The following is an 18,544-nucleotide window of genomic DNA, read 5'->3' on the forward strand; positions in this document are numbered from 1 at the left end:
AAAACGTTCAAGTGGCCAAAAAAAAAAAAGATCTGGAGATTTTCATATTTAAAAAAAAAACTCAACTTCTTATTGTTTTATTTTCAGGTTTACAAGGAGAAGAGATCAAGATACCAAGCTATTTCAATATTTCCGGGTTTTATCTTTCTCTCTTATTATTTTTTATTACTATTTGTTTTCTATTAGTTTTTATATTATAAGTTTTGCTTTTGTGTGTGTTGCGTTTTTTTTTAATATCAGCATTTTAGTAATTAGTGTTAGATATGTCGAATAGGAAATACCCATCGGGATATGAAAAAATTCAAAAAAAAAAGAAAATTAGAAAGCTTTGTTAAATCACAAAAAGGAGCAATTGAAAAATTTGTTTTAAGCAATAAAAAAGATCAAGCAAATTCAAGCAAAGAATCGAATGAAGAAATAAATGAAGAAGTATTAGGCGATAGCACTGACCCAATTGTAGAGAATACCCATGAAATTGAGAATTCACTAGATGATAATGAAAATCAAGAAACTATTGATGACTTGAGTCGTATTTATGATCCGGGAAGATGGAAAAATTTAGATAACAAGTCAAAAAATTTAGTAATAGAGAAAGGTCCAATACGTGAAAGTGATATAATTTTTCCCAAAGATGAAAATTCTAGACACTTTGCAATTTCTCATTATGTAAGAAATTTATCAAATGGAGAGAAACATGATAGGAGATGGTTGGTTTATTCTAAAGATTTGGACAAAGTATATTGTTTTTGTTGCAAACTATTTGGTGTTAAACAATGTATGAGTCAACTAGGAAATGAAGGAACTAGAGATTGGAAACATCTTAGTTCTAAGTTGAAGAGTCACGAGACAAGCAATGAACATTTGATTAATATGAGTGCTTGGTTTGATTTTCAAGTGGGGTTGTCTAAGAATAAAACAATTGACAAAGATGTCCAAGAAAAATTTAATAAAGAGAAGGAACATTGGAAAAATGTTTTAGTAAGAATCATAGCCATTGTGAAAAGTCTAGCAAAAAATAATTTGGCATTTCGTGGAAGTAATGAGAAAATATTTCAAGAGAACAATGGGAATTTTTTGAGCTTAATTGAAATGATTAGTGAATTTGACCCAATCATGAAAGAGCATATTCGTCGTATTCAAAATGGTGAAATTCACAATCATTACTTAGGACATAATATTCAAAATGAATTGATTCAAATATTAGCAAAAGAGGTGAAAAATACAATTTTGAAAAAAATAAAAGCGGCTAAATACTACTATATTATTCTTGATTGTACTCCGGATGTAAGCCATCAAGAACAAATGACTATGATATTAAGGTGCGTCGATATTTCTACAAATCCTATTATGATTCAAGAATATTTTTTAGGATTTCTAAATGTAGACGACACTTCCGGAAAAGGACTTTTTGATGAGCTTGTGGAAGAACTTAAATGTTTAGGGCTTGATATACAATGTGCAAGAGGTCAAGGATATGATAATGGATCTAATATGAAAGGAAAAAATCAAGGTGTGCAAAAAAGATTATTAGATGTAAATCCTAGAGCATTATATACTCCTTGTGGTTGTCATAGTCTTAATCTAGTCATTTGTGATGTTGCAAACTCTTGTGTTAGGGCCGTATCTTTTTTTGGAGTTCTTCAACGAATTTATTCATTATTTTCTTCTTCTCCCAAACGATGGAAAATTTTGAAAAATAATATATCTAATCTTACAGTCAAGTCACTATCACAAACTCGTTGGGAAAGTAGTATTGAAAGTGTTAAAGCAATTAAATTTCAAGCACCTAAAATTCGAGATGCTTTATTTGAGTTAGAAGAAACAAGTGAAGATCCCAAAATAAAGAGTGAAGCTAAATGTCTAGCAATATATGAATTGGAGGATTTTGAATTTTTGCTAGGTATGACTATTTGGTATGATATTTTGTTTGTTGTCAATTCGGTTAGCAAAAACTTTCAAAGTCAAGATATTCATATCGACGATGCTATAGATCAACTAAAAGGTCTTGTTTCTTTTTTTGAAAATTATCGTGAAAATGGATTTGTATCTGCTATGATTTCCGCAAAAGAAATTGCAAATGAGATGAAGATAGATCCTAAATTTCGTGAAAAAAGAGTTATCCGTAGAAAAAAACATTTTGAAGAAAATGATGTTGATGATAACATAAGATCTCCCGAGGAGTTATTTAGGGTCGAATATTTTATTTTTATGGTTGATCAAGTAATAACTTCTCTTAGAACTAGATTTGAACAATTTAAAGTATTTGAAAATCTATTTGATTTTTTGTTTAACTTTAAAAAACTTAAGCTATTAGATGAAGATACTTTGAAAAAATGTTGTTTGAATCTTGAATGTTTTTTAAGGTATGATGGAAATTCTGATTTAGATGGTTTGGATTTATTTTCTGAATTAAAGGTTTTAAGGGAAGTTTTCCAAAAGGATGATAGCAATTCGATGGAAATACTTAATTATATTAAGCATATTGATTCTTTTCCTAATGCTTATGTTGCTTATAGAATAATGTTGACTATTCCTGTTTCTGTTGCTTCCGCAGAGAGAAGTTTTTCCAAGTTGAAGTTGATAAAGTCTTATTTGAGGTCATCTATGTGTCAAGAAAGACTTAGTGGACTTGCTATTTTGTCAGTTGAAAAAGAATTGTTAGACAAACTTGAGTATAAAGATTTAATTTCTGAATTTGCATCTCAAAAAGCAAGAAAAGTGGATTTTGTGTAATTTTCTTGCTTTATATTTTGTCATTAAATATAATTATAAAAGGCCCTCATTTTTCTTCTCGCCCCAGGCCCCCAATTTCTTTGAGCCGGCTCTGGTCCCACTTTAGTTTAACATGATATTTTATGTATGTTTTAAATATTACATAAAGTATAAATGTAAACTGAAATTCTATATGTTTTTTAAGATTTGGATTAAGTACATAAAATCTCCGCACCAGTCACCACATGATCGTGACAAATGCTTTTCATAAATGTAGCCACTGTTTCATTATTGTCGTTCTCTCAAATAATTAACCGAGCACATACGAGGCAAAAGAAAGTGGTAAAGTTATATATACAAGCATTGTCTGCCTCCATCTTCTATTTAATTCCTCAAAAGTCAAAACACATCTTTCTCTTCTTAACGAGCAGTTGAAACAAAAGATAGGAAACTAAACTGCCTGAATAATCTTGATGGATTTCTCTGGCCACAAAGATTAGTGAAAAATATTATCTAGTTCAACATTTTAATCTACAAGATTTTTAATATAATGCAGTTTGTTTAAGATATGTTCTAGAATACATCAAGATAAAAGATTTGATTTCAAACTTGGAATTCTTCTAAAAGGTGTATCAATGAGGTAGCATATTTTGAGTGAGTTGAAGCCTAATTTTTTATTTTTTTTTTAATATCATAGCAATCGTCTAGAAGGATGACATGCGGCACACTAAGGGATTTATTTAAAATTTTGAAGCATGGAGAAATGACAAATATGCTGGAACATAATGTATTGATTTTTTTTTTTTACTTAAAAAAATTAATATATATATATTGATTTTGATATACTATGAGTATGTCTAATTAACATGACCGAATCTAAAAAAAAAATATTTTATTTTAACTAAGAAAACCATAAATAAAAGGTAAACTTTAAAGAGATTACTTACGAATCATGTAAGAGATTTACTAACTCGGATGATGGAATTATGAGCTACGTGGAAGAATTTTTATTTTAGTATAAATATTCATTGAACAATCTTCAACATCGAGACAACTGCGAATAGGAAATCAACACTATAAACTCAAAGTAATTTCGTAAGAGTTTAAATATGGGGTTAAGTGAAGGGTTGAGAACAACGCGACCGCCCCAGCGATTTCGGGAGCACATAACTATGCAGAAAATCCCTTACCTTATTTCATAGGGACTCTCATCCGACTATGATTGATGGTTCGGATGTGGGTGGAATAGACGCAGAAGCTACAATGCTTGGACAACCCCCATGCTTTGTGTTGCTCGGATTTAATATTTTCATGACTATTGACTTGCTTATGACAACAATCAAATGGTCGAAAGTACGTAGTTGTTGGCAAGTCTATGGAGGATTTCTTCATCAACATAGTTGTTCTCCTTACTCGATGGAATTAAGTCACGACACATCGCTTTCACAAAGCATGGAAATGACATAGCAACTAAGCAAGTTGCTGCACTTCTAGGTGCTCCATTGGAAAATTACACTTCCATCCCCAAGTTCATGAACACGTCATCATTCAAGATCATCACGATTGACCAACCCCTCGCACAAGAGCCACATTACCATCGTGCTTCATCAACTAGACGGAGATAACCCCAACTTGCATTTGAGAGACTATGACGTAGGGTTCTCCCTCGACTCAGAGCTGATGTCTGCGCTTAGGGTGGGGTCCACGATGCTCTTGTTGCACAAGCACGAGACAGGTTACAGTTTGGCAAGCGGTGCAAAGCTCCTAACTTTGAGGATAAAGGAAAAGGTCATTTTGAAGAGATCGAGAGTGATCCATGACTCGCTAAACTGTGTCCTATCTCATATTTAAGCAACAAGAACATCTTGGATCCCACCCTGAGGGCAGACATCAGCACCGAGTCGAGGGAGAACCCCACATCATGGTCTCTCAAATGCAAGTTGGGGTTATCTCCATCCAGCTAATGGAAAGCTGCCGAGGCTACGAGCTCATTCCCAAATCGGAAGTAATTTCTTGAGATCAATCAATTCGAGTTCTTGGGGTTGTTTGATTTTTTTAGTTTATTATTTTTTAAGAAATTATTCTAACTAATCAAAGGATTACCCTCTATTAAAATTATAGTCCAACTATTCAAATATTAAATAAATTGTCCATTCATATAATACATCTCTCTCAAGGATTCTACATATAATACCAAGCAAACCCACAACTGTCCATTCAAATAAATATATTTGTGCATATTATTTAATTTTTATAATTCTGATGTGTAATATTGTGACTTGTTTAGCTTATCTAGCTAATATTTATATTTTTTTATGAAGTCAACAATTTATGAGTTTTTGCATAAATAATAAAGATTCTACTGGACTGGTATGAAGAAAAAGTAAATTCTGTCGTAAATTGATAGAACATAGCTATTATGAGGATTTTTAAATAAATCATAGAAAAGATTTTTTAATTTTAAAAATATACATAAATCATAGAAAATATTTTTTTAATTAAAAAAATAAAACAAGTAAAATCCATCAATTAGAGCTAAATTACGCTTACAAATACCGACGACTCTGGACCACCATCAATTACACCCAATTGACACGGAAAAAGAAAATTAGCTCAGAGTGATGATTTGAGAATGAACGAAGAAGAAGAGAATCAAGATTCTCAGGAGAGAGAGTGAACGAAGTTGTTACAGTGAACAAAACAAATCTTCATTGATTATCTGAGATGTACAGATTTTACTTATATACTATCAGTAATGCTAACCACTCTTAACAACTTCTAACCAATCATACTAACTGAATTATACTAATTACAATAAAGCCATCTTGACTAATATAGCTGAGCTGTCACGCCACCTCAGCTGTGTACTCTATCACTCCCCTGCAAGCTCATGGGGAAGCTTGAAGAACCTTGAGCTTGGAACGCAGGACCTCGAAGTTGGAGCTAGAGACTGGTTTAGTGAGAACATCCGCCACTTGTTCAGCAGCTGGAATGTGATGAACTCAGAGTTGCTTAGTGTTGATCTTCTCGCGGATAAAATGCAAATCGAGCTCGATGTGTTTCGTCCTGGCGTGAAGGACAGGATTTGCAGCAAGATGGACAGTACTCAGATTGTCACACCACAGAGTAGGTGGCTGTGAACTGGATATGTGCAACTCGGAGAGCAAATTCTGTGTCCACACAACTTCTGAGACCAACGACGCGAGACTTCTGTACTTAGCTTCAGCTGAAGAGCGTGAGACTGTTGTTTGCTTCTTGGATTGCCAAGAGATGGGATTGGACCCAAGAAACAGGCAAAACCCTGAGGTTGAACGACGATCAAGAATATCAGATCCCCAATCGGAATCAGAGAAGCCCTTCAAAGTCATCGCTGAGGTTGGATCGCTACGAGTGAAGTTGAGGCCGAAATCAACTGTGCCACTGAGGTATCTGAGGATGCGTTTGACAGACTTCCAGTGGTCCTCTAATGGCGCGTGCATAAACTGACAGACCTTACTTACACTGTAAGCTAACTCAGGACGGGTCATGGTAACATATTGCAAAGCTCCCACAATGCTTCTGTACAGGTGTGGATCTTGGGCCGGAGGACTTCCATAATCTAGAAACTTGTGGCCCGTTGTCAGAGGAGCTCTTGTGGACTTAGCTTTCTGCATATTTGCCTTACACAGCAAATCCTTGATGTACTTGGACTGGCTAACAAAGAGACCTGTCGGAGTCTTTTTGACTTCTAGGCCAAGAAAGTAACTCAGTTCGCCCAAGTCCTTCAATGAGAACTGATTGTCAAGGTTTTTAATCAACTGTGTCACAGCGGCTTCATTACTCCCGGTGATGAGGATATCGTCCACATAAACAAGAACGTAGATAGTCAGCGTAGACGTGTGGAGGATAAACAGGGAATGATCGGAGCGAGCCGAGTGGAAGCCTTCAGCGACCAGGACATCATGCAACTTTTCAAACCAAGCACGCGGTGCCTGTTTGAGGCCGTATATGGACTTGATTAACCGACAAACAGCCTGCGGCCTTGATTTGTCTTCGAAACCGAAAGGCTGTTTCATATAGACCTCTTCCTTCAAATCGCCGTTTAGGAAGGCGTTATTCACGTCTACTTGGTGTATGACCCACTCCTTTGTCACAGCAATAGAGAGAATAACCCGAATCGTCGCTGATTTGGCAACTGGACAAAAGGTCTCCGAGTAGTCGAACCCGGCGACTTGATTGTAGCCTTGAGCCACGAGACGTGCCTTGTGACGAAGAATGGTACCATCTGGGTTCTCTTTAAGCTTAAACACCCATTTGCATCCTATGGCCCTCCGATCAGGTGGTAGATCAACCAAACGCCATGTAGTGTTCTTCATCAGAGCAGAAATCTCCTCGGTCATGCCTTGCTTCCATTCTGGAATAAGAATCGCCTCCTTTGCATTGTCAGGCTCTCGAGTGGCAAGGAAAACACGCGGCTTGAAAATGCCATTCCGAGACCGGGTGACCATTTGATGAGTAGGAGCTGCTTGTGGCGCTGTAGTGTCACCGAGTTGTACCTGCTCAGAAGAAACCAAGCGGCTTTCCACTATAGGATCGCCGGGTAAGGGAATAATGTGTTCAAAATTCTGATTATCAGCAATAATCTCCAAATGAGGGGACGGTGAGGACTGAGATTGAGAGCTGTGTGGTTGTGTGGAAGAGATAGATGGAGAGGGAATGGGTTGTGATATGGGTGTAGATGAGAGAACTTTGAGAGGCACTGTACAGGGAATGTCAAAACTGGGTGGACTGTGTGAGACAACAGCGGACTGTGCAAAAGGAAAATTCAGCTCATCAAAAATTACATTTCGTGCAATATAAACACGGCCAGACACAGACAAACACTTGAACCCTTTATGACTCAAACTGTACCCGAGAAAAGTGCATGGGGTTGACTTGTAGTCGAACTTATGTCTATTGTAAGGTCGCAGATCAGGGTAGCAAAGACATCCAAAGGTTTTAAGATTGTCATATTCAGGGTCTTTGTGGAAAAGAACAGTGAGAGGCACTTTGTTGTTTAGAACACTGGAAGGAAGTCTGTTTATGATAAAGGCAGAGGTTCTAATGGCTTCATCCCAAAATTTGAAAGGCATAGAGGCATGGGATAGAAGAGTTAATGCTGTCTTGACAAGATGCCTATGTTTTCGCTCCGCTAACCCGTTTTGCTCATGAACATGAGGACATGACAGTCTATGTTGAATCCCCATTTCTAGTAAAAGGTTTGTAAAGGCTCGATACTCCCCTCCCCAATCGCTTTGAATAGCCTTTATTTTAGTACCTAATTGTAATTCAACCTGAGCTTTAAACTGCTTAAAAGCTTGTAAAGCCTCAGATTTGGCTCTAAGAAGATACACCCATGTATAACGTGAGAAGCTATCTGTGAAATGGATGTAATATCTATAGCCATTGGTGGATATGGTTGAGCTCGGGCCCCAAAGATCAGAATGTATCAGTTCAAGAGGTTGAGTGTACTTGGTTGTAGAGTTTGAAAAAAGGCAGTTTGTGTAATTTACCAAGGCAACAAGCATAACAAACAGAATTTGGCATTTTATTTATCGTAGAGGAATTACAATGTTGTAACACAGTCTTGATCACCTTATCGGAGGAGTGACCAAGACGGTTATGCCAAATTTGGAAAGTAGGTACAGTAGATGCTATATTGCACTCAAGACTAGACAAAGACTTTGTAGAAACAGAAAAACAATTTGACTCTGAACAGACAGTTTGCACAGATTGACCTGGTGGTGGAGACTTTGTGGTTGATGCATGGACAAGATTAGGCTGGTGAAGATTGATCTGAGAGGTGTCGAAAACATACAGGCCTCCTTTGAGTTTTCCTCTCATCAGAACAGATTTACTGTCAATTTCCTTAACAAAGCACTCGTCAGGACGAAATTCAAAGAAGACAGAATTATCTTGTGCAAACTTAGAGACACTGAGCAAATTCTTAGTGATCTTTGGGACATGTAAAAGTTGTTTGAGACACAGGAGTTTGTTATGCACATAAGGAGATTGAAAGCATGAATAACCAATATTTTGAATTTTAATTCCCTTACCATCTCCCATGTGGACCTGGTCTGTTCCTTGGAACTCTGACTTGGTTGAGAGATTGCTCAAATCAGAGGTGATATGATTTGTAGCTCCCGAGTCTGGATACCACTCTGCTTCTTCACTTGGATACCAGACTGAGTCTTGATAGGTTGATGAAGATGCAGCCATTGCATAAGCACTCTGATCTTGAGAGAAATCATCGAATTGGCACGCCTGTTCAGAATAAGGATTGAAGAGAGTACAACCTTGATTCTGGTGCAAATGAGCCACATTGCCTTGTATCGGAGGTGCTTGTAGTTGACTCGGTCCGGAAACAGAGTGATCAAATCGATAATAGCATTGAGTCGCGACGTGCCCAATCTTTCCACAGACCTGGCATTGAACACGATTGTTCTGCCATTGTCCTCTTCCAGCTTGATTGTTTCGTCCTCTTCCTCGTTGTGATGGCGCTCCTCTTCCTCTGCCATTGTTGGAGTTGAATCCACTGTTGTAGCTTTGGCCTTGTTGATTTGAGCGCTGTTGTTGATTGTAGTTCGTCGAGGAGTAATTGTTTGGCTGGAAAGGCTTTCGTTGTTGGTGATTTCCCTTCGCATAATTCGCTGACGCTGTGTGACCTAGAATCTCATTCTCGTTGTTCTTCTTTTCCAACATTACTTCATGGTTGAGAAGTAGAGATTCCAGATCTGTGACGGAGTAGGGCTCGACGCGAAGGTTGATGGAGGTAACAAACATCTCGTACTCTTCTGGAAGACCGTTCAGAACGGCGTTGATGTGTTCCTTCTCCGATGTCTTCTCTCCGACGAGAGCGAGGAGATCCACAAGGTTGCGAATCTTCATGAGAAACTCATTGATCGATAGCGATTGTTTTCTTGCATTTTGCAGAGCTAGCTTGTATTGAGCGACTTTCGCGCGGACTTGAGATCCGAAAAATGCCTCCAATGTCGAGAGGAGTTGAGCGGTGGTTTCACAGTTCAAAAACCTAGAAACCAGGCTATCTGTCATTGACGAGAACAGCCATGAGAGAATTAATTGGTCTTGTTGCTCCCAATCCAGGAACTCTGGATTTAGGTTATCGGCGAGTTCGTCTTCTTTTGTGAGAAACTTCACTGGTACTACGGAGGTTGTGGATGTGAATTTCTGAAGCCGATGGCCTCGAATCGCGAGCAAAACCTGTTTCCGCCATGACAGGAAATTGTTCTGATCGAGCTTTGTGGCAATTGAATGATTGAACGAAACTGGTGCTGATGGTCGAATCGTCGCCGTGAGTTGGTCGCCTGAAAAAGCACCTGAGAAGGTCTGCGGATTGACCTGCTCTGATACCATGATATGATTTGAGAATGAACGAAGAAGAAGAGAATCAAGATTCTCAGGAGAGAGAGTGAACGAAGTTGTTACAGTGAACAAAACAAATCTTCATTGATTATCTGAGATGTACAGATTTTACTTATATACTATCAGTAATGCTAACCACTCTTAACAACTTCTAACCAATCATACTAACTGAATTATACTAATTACAATAAAGCCATCTTGACTAATAAATGTTGTTTATTTTTAATAAAAAAAAAAATAGAACACGCAGCTTGTGCGAGACAACTATAAATTATTACAATGCTTCAACGAATTAGAAACTAATATCCCAAACAGAAGATATCAAATAAACCGAAACAAAAGTAAAGAGGGCTGAACAACAAAAATGTTGCTCAAACGGAGAAGAGCTTGAAAGTAAAAAAATAAACAAACAAATAAAAAAAAGCCGCTCACTGTTGTCATATTATACAACAACAATAACTCTGAAAACAGACGAAGAATAGTAAAAATAATAAACAATATAGCTACAAATAAAAACCCTATTCACAGATAAATGTGCGAAACCCGATAGCAAAGTCAAGTAGCAGCGGTGGTGCACAAGATGCAACGCATACGAGGCGTACCTGATCCTTCGCCGTCGTTTTCATCTTCATCTTCATCTTCATTGCCGTAACCATTTTCGTAGTCTCGGTCGCGATTAGCTTTGTTGTCGTTGGTGTAATAGTCGGACTCGGTGAGGCAAGTCGTGTGGTAGGCGTGACAGCAAAAGAAGACAATGACCGACACGCTCTGTATAGAGAAAGGGTCGAAGCACATGCAACACCTTCCACCGCCTCTGCTTTTCGACTTTGCCACCACCGTGCTCGCCGCCGTTTCACGGTACCCATTGTCGCCGTCGTTTCTCTTTCCTCGCGCCCCATCCTCTTCGTTGCTCAACAAAACGCCGTGCCTCGCCTCTTTGTAGTATTTCACCAAGAGGTTCACGCAATCCGCCTTTTTTTTTTTTTTTCCAAAGTTAAAAAAACAAAAAATTACAAAAACTGTTTGAGTGAAATATCTATTTATTAGCATTGAAACGCTAGATTTACCTTGAGGATGTCATTGCATCCATGTCTGAGAGACGTTTCTGTTCTGTAATCTGTGACAATTTTCACCAACCGGTCCCTAAGCCTGAAAGGAAGAGAAAAGAAAACCCCCGCCCTGACTGAGTAAGAGCTTAATAACTTTTTAAGAGTCATGATTTATGTGTGAGAAGAAGCGAAAGGGAAACAACTGTTATCGTACAACTGACCTGGGTATCTCTAAGCCGTTGGGTACCATATTGACAATGTAGAGCGGGTCAAGATTGCCGACTGTGTGCTCCAGCAACATTCCAACCTGGCCATAAGCAGAAACAAGTATTTATAATACATTATTCATACTATTATCCATATGTATATATGTGTCTGTACACACACACACACACACACACATATATATATATATATATATTATACTATATATATATATATATTTGAGTAAAAGGTTGATAAAGATCAAGGCTTGGCATTACAGGTCTGATTCCAAGAAATGTCTTAATCATAATATATATATATATATATATATATATATATATATATATATATATATATCACACGTGCATTAGTCTTTCTTAACTTATTCTTCTAAATATTCTGTTTCTAACTTATAGAAATTAGTTGCTGATTTATCTAATATGTTCACATTAGTAAGTCAACTCTTGATTTCTCTTGACATACTTTCCTTCATTTCCCCTTGTAATCTTCTATATAATTACCATGTATTATCAGTTATGAACATATATCAGAAACTTATCTCTTTCTTCGAGCAGTGTTATTATTTTCTATACCACTAGTATCAATATATATATATATATATATATATATATATATATATTTTAAAAGAAACTCGATATATATATATATATATATATATATATATGTGTGGTATATCAACCGTTTCTCTTGAAAAAAATTTAATGACATAGATACCATTTCCGGTTTATGGAGGCACTGCTTAATCAACTCTTCCCAAAGGTCGTCGTCGTGTTGCATTGTCACAAACTCCACAGCCTGTATATGTCAACAAAACTTGTCTCGTCACAGACAAACGATATAAGTATGCAGGGATTTAAAGACCAACCTTAAGCACGCCGTAAGAATAAAACATTTTTTTACCTCTTCCATATCCCCTAACTGATTAATAATAACAGCCAAAGCTTGTTTTGTGTTTCCCATTCTTCCAAGAATGAACACTTTCTCTTTCAAGCGATCCCTTTTCACACATATGTCGTACGCCTGAAATATGATTCATGGGTCAATTTACAAACAACATAAGTAGTGATTCTACAAGTGTAGCTAATTTAGCGTGCATACCTTCTCGAGGGTGTAATGTTGACTATTTCGAAGAAAAGGAAGTAGCATCTTTGGATCATACTCGGCATAGAGCTCAACCTAGTACAGCAAAACAAAAGGAGAGTCACACATGAGATAATAAAAACAAAAGGAAATAGTGAGACCAAATTTTCATACAACCGTTTAACAGGGAATTTTCCCAAAAATTTAATGCGAGGTACAATGTAGGATAAAATTATGTTCATGTTGCGAGTAGATGTGAAATATATATATATATATATATATATATATATATATATATATATATATATACATATATGCTTTCAATACGTTATGAGTATAACGTGTACACAGAAACTTATCTCAACCCTGTCAGTACCTGCATATCGTGGTAATCCTTCCCAGCATGAGGATTCACTACAAATAATGAATGTAGATATAGATGCAAGAAATAACGAGAGTCACACTTCTTGGTTGAATTTAAAAGCTGCGAAACAACTTCCGAGGGAGCAATCAAATCCCTATTTTGGATAAACAATGGAACCGCACGCTTGCAATCCAGAATCATCAGTTCCACGGCCTGAAATGTAGGTAGCTCGCTAATCAGAAAGACAATGGTATAATGGACCAAAATTGGAGCCGGGGGTCAGAGTTTAGAAATCAGACACAAAATTAGAAACATGACGTGAAAATTCTGACAAATATTTTGTTTCTGGAACATAAATATACCTTTTCCCTTATAGAATCATGCAAGTTATGTTTTTCAATGAAGTCAAATATGTCTGGCTTCAAAAGCTGCAATATGTATAGGAAGACAACAACAAACTCGTCAGCGGCGTACTCTCAACATCTTGACAGCCAAAGGCATTACAATAAATTTCATTTAAAAATGTGGCTTAAGGCTTACATCAGCATATAAAGAAAACGCTCTCTCGTATTGCCCATCAATTACATACAATTCAGCTAGTGCCTGAAACAAAGACCGGAAACACGAATAAGACCATATTCATCACAGTTTATTAAAAGATGCAGATTAATAATAGTAATAATAAAAGGACAGTATATATATGGACCTCTTTCAATGCATCTGTCATAGATGAAGTATTTAGCTGAGGTTCAATGGCTGAGATAACAGGGAGTGCAGAATATAGCACAGATGGCCAAGATTTAACAGTCGACAAAAGATCCCCATGGAACGCTGGATTGGTTGCCAGAGCTACAAGGGCAACCTGTGGTAGTAGAAAATTGCACACTTAAGAAATTAGTAGATAAACAGCTATAAAGAGAGCCGAGTTTTTTTTTCCTAGCATACCTCATAAGCAGTATCACGCAATCTTGGGCTGTCAGTTGGTATATATGGAACCAAGACAGGAAGCTGGCGGAGATGAGCAAAATGGAAAACCCACCTGTGAAAAACACTTTCAGTCTAATAATATCTCTTTTTGTAAAAAACTGCAACTTAATGTTTAATCAATGAAATCATCATAAGAGAGAGAATCATATCAAATAATTAGGAAAACCAGATGACAAAGAATTTACAAGAATCTATAGAGATAAATAAACACAACAGAATTTAGACCTCTCCCACGCTGAAGCAGATCCTCGCAATAGTTTCGGACACAAAGACGCCGCTTCAGCATACTTTCTTTCCACGATCAAATGATCAAGGTATCTAGATCCAACCTGCAGATTAAACAAGTATATGTCAATAATGCTCTAGTGACAACCAAATGATTAGATATGAGGTGGAAAAAATAAAATTCTAAAGAATGTACACATTGTATAAAAATAAGATACCTCATCAAGGAGTTCACTTCGGCCCTGTCCTGCTTCAACTGCAGCCAAAGCTTTTTCATGCCATCCATGTTCAAGCAGCCAAGCTATGTGATCTTCTGCATCCCTGAATTTTAGAAAATAAATCATATAAAAATAAAAACAGAATATATATACATATATATATATATATATATGTGTGTGTGTGAAAACATCCATGATAGAAAAGACTATAGGTTATAGCATATAATACAATATAACATGGGGGGTAATAGCTGCTTTGAGTAGTATTTGTGCTGTCTTTAAATGTAAAAAAGATTACTAGCACCAGCTGAAACTTCATTGTCAGGAAACAAACTAACAACAAAAAGACAAACAAACAAAAAAACTAAAAAAAATTAATAATTAAAGAACTCTGTTAAACTAGTAATTTGAATCACTTACATCGAGCCAGTGATGCTAAATGTAGGATAAATCTGTTACTCATGTTAGACACTGATGGACGATGTAGTAATTCAATTATTAGTATAAATAGGCCATTAGAGCATTAGGGTTTCATGTTATGATTTCTCAATATATTTTGGAAAGATTGATTCCCCTCTCGAATTGTGAATTCTCATTGGATTATAATCCTTAATTATTCCTATCAAAAGAAAAAAATCCATTCTCATTGTCTTAGGTGTTCTAGCGTGATAAGATCACACCATCCACTAAATAATCTGTCAAACAATGAGAAGAAAACTAACCTGGGTTTTGCAATGACTACGTCCTTCGGTGACACGATATAGTACAGTGGCTCATCTCCTGCAGCCCACTGCCCACCAGCATAGCTGCTACCTAGAGATGCATGAAAAAGCCTTTAAACAATGCTAAAGCAAATTATGTAATCACCAGACCATAAGTTAAAAGGCAAGCATGTTAGCCTTACCTGAGAAAGGAGCATGAGCAAGGGAATAGTCTTTTGCCTTGTAATGCTCAAACCCATGTACAGGTAACGCATCTGTTGAAATTTCATCATTATTCCATGAGACAATGCGTATTTCTGGTCTCTGTGCGTTTCCCTACTCAAGACATGTCATAAATGTTAGGAAATACTATAGACATATTAGACAAAGTTGAAATGCAAATTTGCTTCTGTCTTGTGCCAACAAAATGGAAGCTTCTCGAATTCCAAACTATGATGGTTTGCATAAATTAATTGACCCCACGTCACAATTCAGCAGCAATATATGAAGTAAGATCAGATAGAATGTTATAAAAAGAATCATCTAAGTAAGTGGGAATAAACACTTTGCAACTTAGATGTCTCCCAAAATATGAGGAGAAAGTACCTGTCGTGATGGGATTGAACTGCTAAATTCCTTCTCCCGATCTTCTTCACCAGGAACATATGCCAGAACAACCAAAGTGTCACCAAAAGGAGCAATTCCAGAGATTAAATAGTTCGTTTGGAAAGATGCCACAATATCGACTTTATTCAAGCTGGACAGTGGAACATGCTTGTACGATCCATTGGATGCCTTCTGTTGATTTGTCCTTATTGATGCAATTTTGACTGATGTTCCCCATCCAATGACCAAGAGCATATCATCCTACGTACGATGAATATATAATATAAATCACAGCACTGTGCTACCGTGTGCTTCTTTGATTTAAGGGTCTAAAATCCTGACTATATATGTTTTTACTTAGTTACTGTGTACCTGCCATACTAAATGGGGTAGCAAAATCTCTGGTCGTGGGCTACCTCGTGGTCTTTCAATGAATGTAATTCGTTGATCATTAACTGCATCGTAAACTTTCACACCAGCGTCATTTGCCCAAGCAATAAGATTTGCTCTCCATTTTACTGCATGTATTGGACCTTCCCCAGAGTGCAATACCTATCATAACAACCTTTTGAGTTATGAGGAACTAAAAGAATGTATAGTATTCATTGTTCCAACAAAAGTGAAGAGTGCTCAAACCTGGTCTCGAAAGCCCAGCCATTTCTTAGAGTTAAAATATAAATTACCAGCCAAACCCCCTGTTACAAATCTTCTAGATGTTTTTTTGGCATAATCCGGGTCTAACGCAACAGCCTTCATAGGACGATGGTAATCAAACTTCATTTTTTCATCTGTGAAGAGGCTGTTAATCACAATAGATCCATCATCAGAACAGCTTCCGATGTATTCACCTTCTGTGTCAAAGCTGAGGTCGTTTACTGCTGCAGTATGAGCATTGAATTCCTTAACCTGTATATGGGCCAAACTTCACAAAATTTATACCTTAACAAAGCACTAAATCCACCATAGAAGATGACAAACGTCGATTAACACTGTAATTTTTCGTCGCATAACGAAGAAAAATGAATTAGCCATATAACTTCTTACAGAGATCTTTTAAGATCCGTACAATGCTATAAAAATGGCAAAATAAGCTAATATCTGACACTGGAATTGAGTTCGAAAATAATGAAAAGAGAAGCAAAACACATACTGAGATCAACCAATGCGTAGGGTGTTCAGACAAGAGACACCTACAACAATCAGATAACTTTGACTGCCTAATTCGATGAAATGCAAATCTGAATTCAAATTTCAGTCGATTTGTCCTGCCTCAGCTTGATGGTTTTCAAGACAAGAACCAATTAAAGTGCCAAGTCTAGGAACTACAACAACACTGAAAGTAAACTACATTACTCAGGGAAAGCAAGATGGCACACAATCGAAGTAGCTCTGCTGCTCGAATAGAACAAAACTCAAACTGAGATAACAGGTGAGCTCCAAAAAGTCCATATTTTAACCAAAACAAAGAAATAAAAATCACAGCTCATTAAAGTTCATATGATCTTCGATTCACCGAAAGCAGAATTTAACCAATCACCACAAATCAGAAGGAACATAAAAAACTAGATTTAATGATTCTGGAGAAAAATCGAATTCAAACAAAAGTTCAAGTCAGGCTAAACGTAAGCGATGATCATCAAACGGAAATGGGGAAAGAAGAAAAGCCTAATCGGAAGCAACGAAAACAGACCTGATTGCCGAGAAAATCGAGGATGTGAACTGAGCCACCTTGTGTTCCGAGAGCGATCATCCTCTCGGCGACGGCAACGCACGACGCGGCATCGCTGGCCAGAAGCGACGGTATACTTCCTCCGAGCCTCTGGTACTTCAGTTTCGGCTCTTCCTCTTCTTCTTCTCCCTCTTCCTCTTCATTTTCTTCTTCATCTTCTTCTTCCTCCTCTCTCTCATCGTCTCCTTCGCCACCATTCTCCGACGGAATCGGAGCCATCTGCATCGAGAACCTCGTCGCCGTCGGAGAAACACTCGCCGCCGATCGAACGATCGTTCGATTGATCTGGTACGGTTCGTTTGTGAATTTGGGTAATACTGTTTTAATATATATATTTGCTTGGTATTAATTAGCTAAAAACAACAAAACACCTTGCAACAATTCGGTTACAAATTAATAAAAATAAATATTTCTTCTGGTATAGGTGGTTCTCCGGTATAGATTTCTCGGGGGTCTTTTGATAGGGACTTGGGTGATTCTGTGAGTTGTCATTTAATTTATGGGACGAGCTTATAGCTGTACCCACCTTTTGGGTTTTGCACATTATCATTTTTTTTTACATAGACATCCTTTTTTTTTCCCCCATAATAAGGTTTACACATTGATGTGATATTTCTTTGGAAGTCTATATCTTTATCAGTGTTTACGTGATAGATGATAATATACTACTAAAATCAAAACTTTAATATCATCGATATAAATATCAGTATTTTAAACATTAGCTAAAATAAATAAAAAAATCATATTCTGATTTGAGATTGTTAAAATGGATTTGACATCAAATGAATTGTACATAAATTGAAGAAGAGTTAAGCATAAAGTCACTTTAAACTCTCTGTATTAAAATTTTAGTCTAATAAAAAATAGTCTAAACAAAAATAATTTGCATGCGTGGAGACATAGTCATGAGTTTGACTGTATGCTTGATATTGAATAAATAAGCGATAATAAGTAAGCGACTATTTGATATAGTTTATTTTAGGGTCAAGCGGCTAAATGGCCAAATAGAACTTAAGGATTTGCAAAATAGCCAAAGTTTATCAAGTATAAGCAAAATAGCCAAGCTGCGATTATTAATCCAGGCAGGATTAAATTTAATCCAGACAAGATATCGGGATTAAATTTAATCCAGGCAGGATTAATTTAGTCCAGAGATTTTATTCAGCCTTAAAATTTAATCCTCGACCTTCTCCGATCTTCTTCTTCTCAGACCTCCTTCCAGTCACTGCAATCGCACAGATCTTACC

The 18,544-nt window shown here is 36.9% G+C and overlaps 2 protein-coding genes across 2 annotated transcripts; both read right to left on the minus strand.

Annotated features, from left to right (window-relative positions):
- Window positions 1-5,714: 5,714 nt before the first annotated feature.
- Window positions 5,715-10,104, minus strand: LOC149381287 (uncharacterized). Its single transcript, XM_089601329.1, has 2 exons — window positions 8,452-10,104; window positions 5,715-7,499 (listed from the first exon to the last, which is right to left on the minus strand). Exons 1-2 carry the CDS (start codon window positions 10,102-10,104, stop codon window positions 5,715-5,717), a joined length of 3,438 nt encoding a protein of 1,145 aa, XP_089457455.1.
- Window positions 10,105-10,316: 212 nt separating this feature from the next.
- Window positions 10,317-17,823, minus strand: VPS41 (vacuolar protein sorting 41). The gene is made up of 19 exons (XM_089630389.1): window positions 17,259-17,823; window positions 16,205-16,474; window positions 15,941-16,120; window positions 15,569-15,829; window positions 15,166-15,298; window positions 14,984-15,074; window positions 14,262-14,364; window positions 14,044-14,147; window positions 13,777-13,870; window positions 13,538-13,693; window positions 13,372-13,434; window positions 13,194-13,259; window positions 12,844-13,044; window positions 12,486-12,563; window positions 12,288-12,407; window positions 12,102-12,182; window positions 11,384-11,469; window positions 11,181-11,262; window positions 10,317-11,085 (listed from the first exon to the last, which is right to left on the minus strand). The coding sequence occupies exons 1-19, from the start codon at window positions 17,520-17,522 to the stop codon at window positions 10,669-10,671; spliced, it is 2,850 nt and encodes a 949-aa protein (XP_089486515.1). The 5' UTR covers window positions 17,523-17,823; the 3' UTR covers window positions 10,317-10,668.
- Window positions 17,824-18,544: the final 721 nt, after the last annotated feature.

This window comes from Urtica dioica, chromosome 11, assembly GCF_054948205.1.
Source record: "Urtica dioica subsp. dioica isolate 48M chromosome 11, U.dioica_male_clone48M_v1_H2, whole genome shotgun sequence".
In the NCBI taxonomy this organism is placed as follows: domain Eukaryota; kingdom Viridiplantae; phylum Streptophyta; class Magnoliopsida; order Rosales; family Urticaceae; genus Urtica; species Urtica dioica.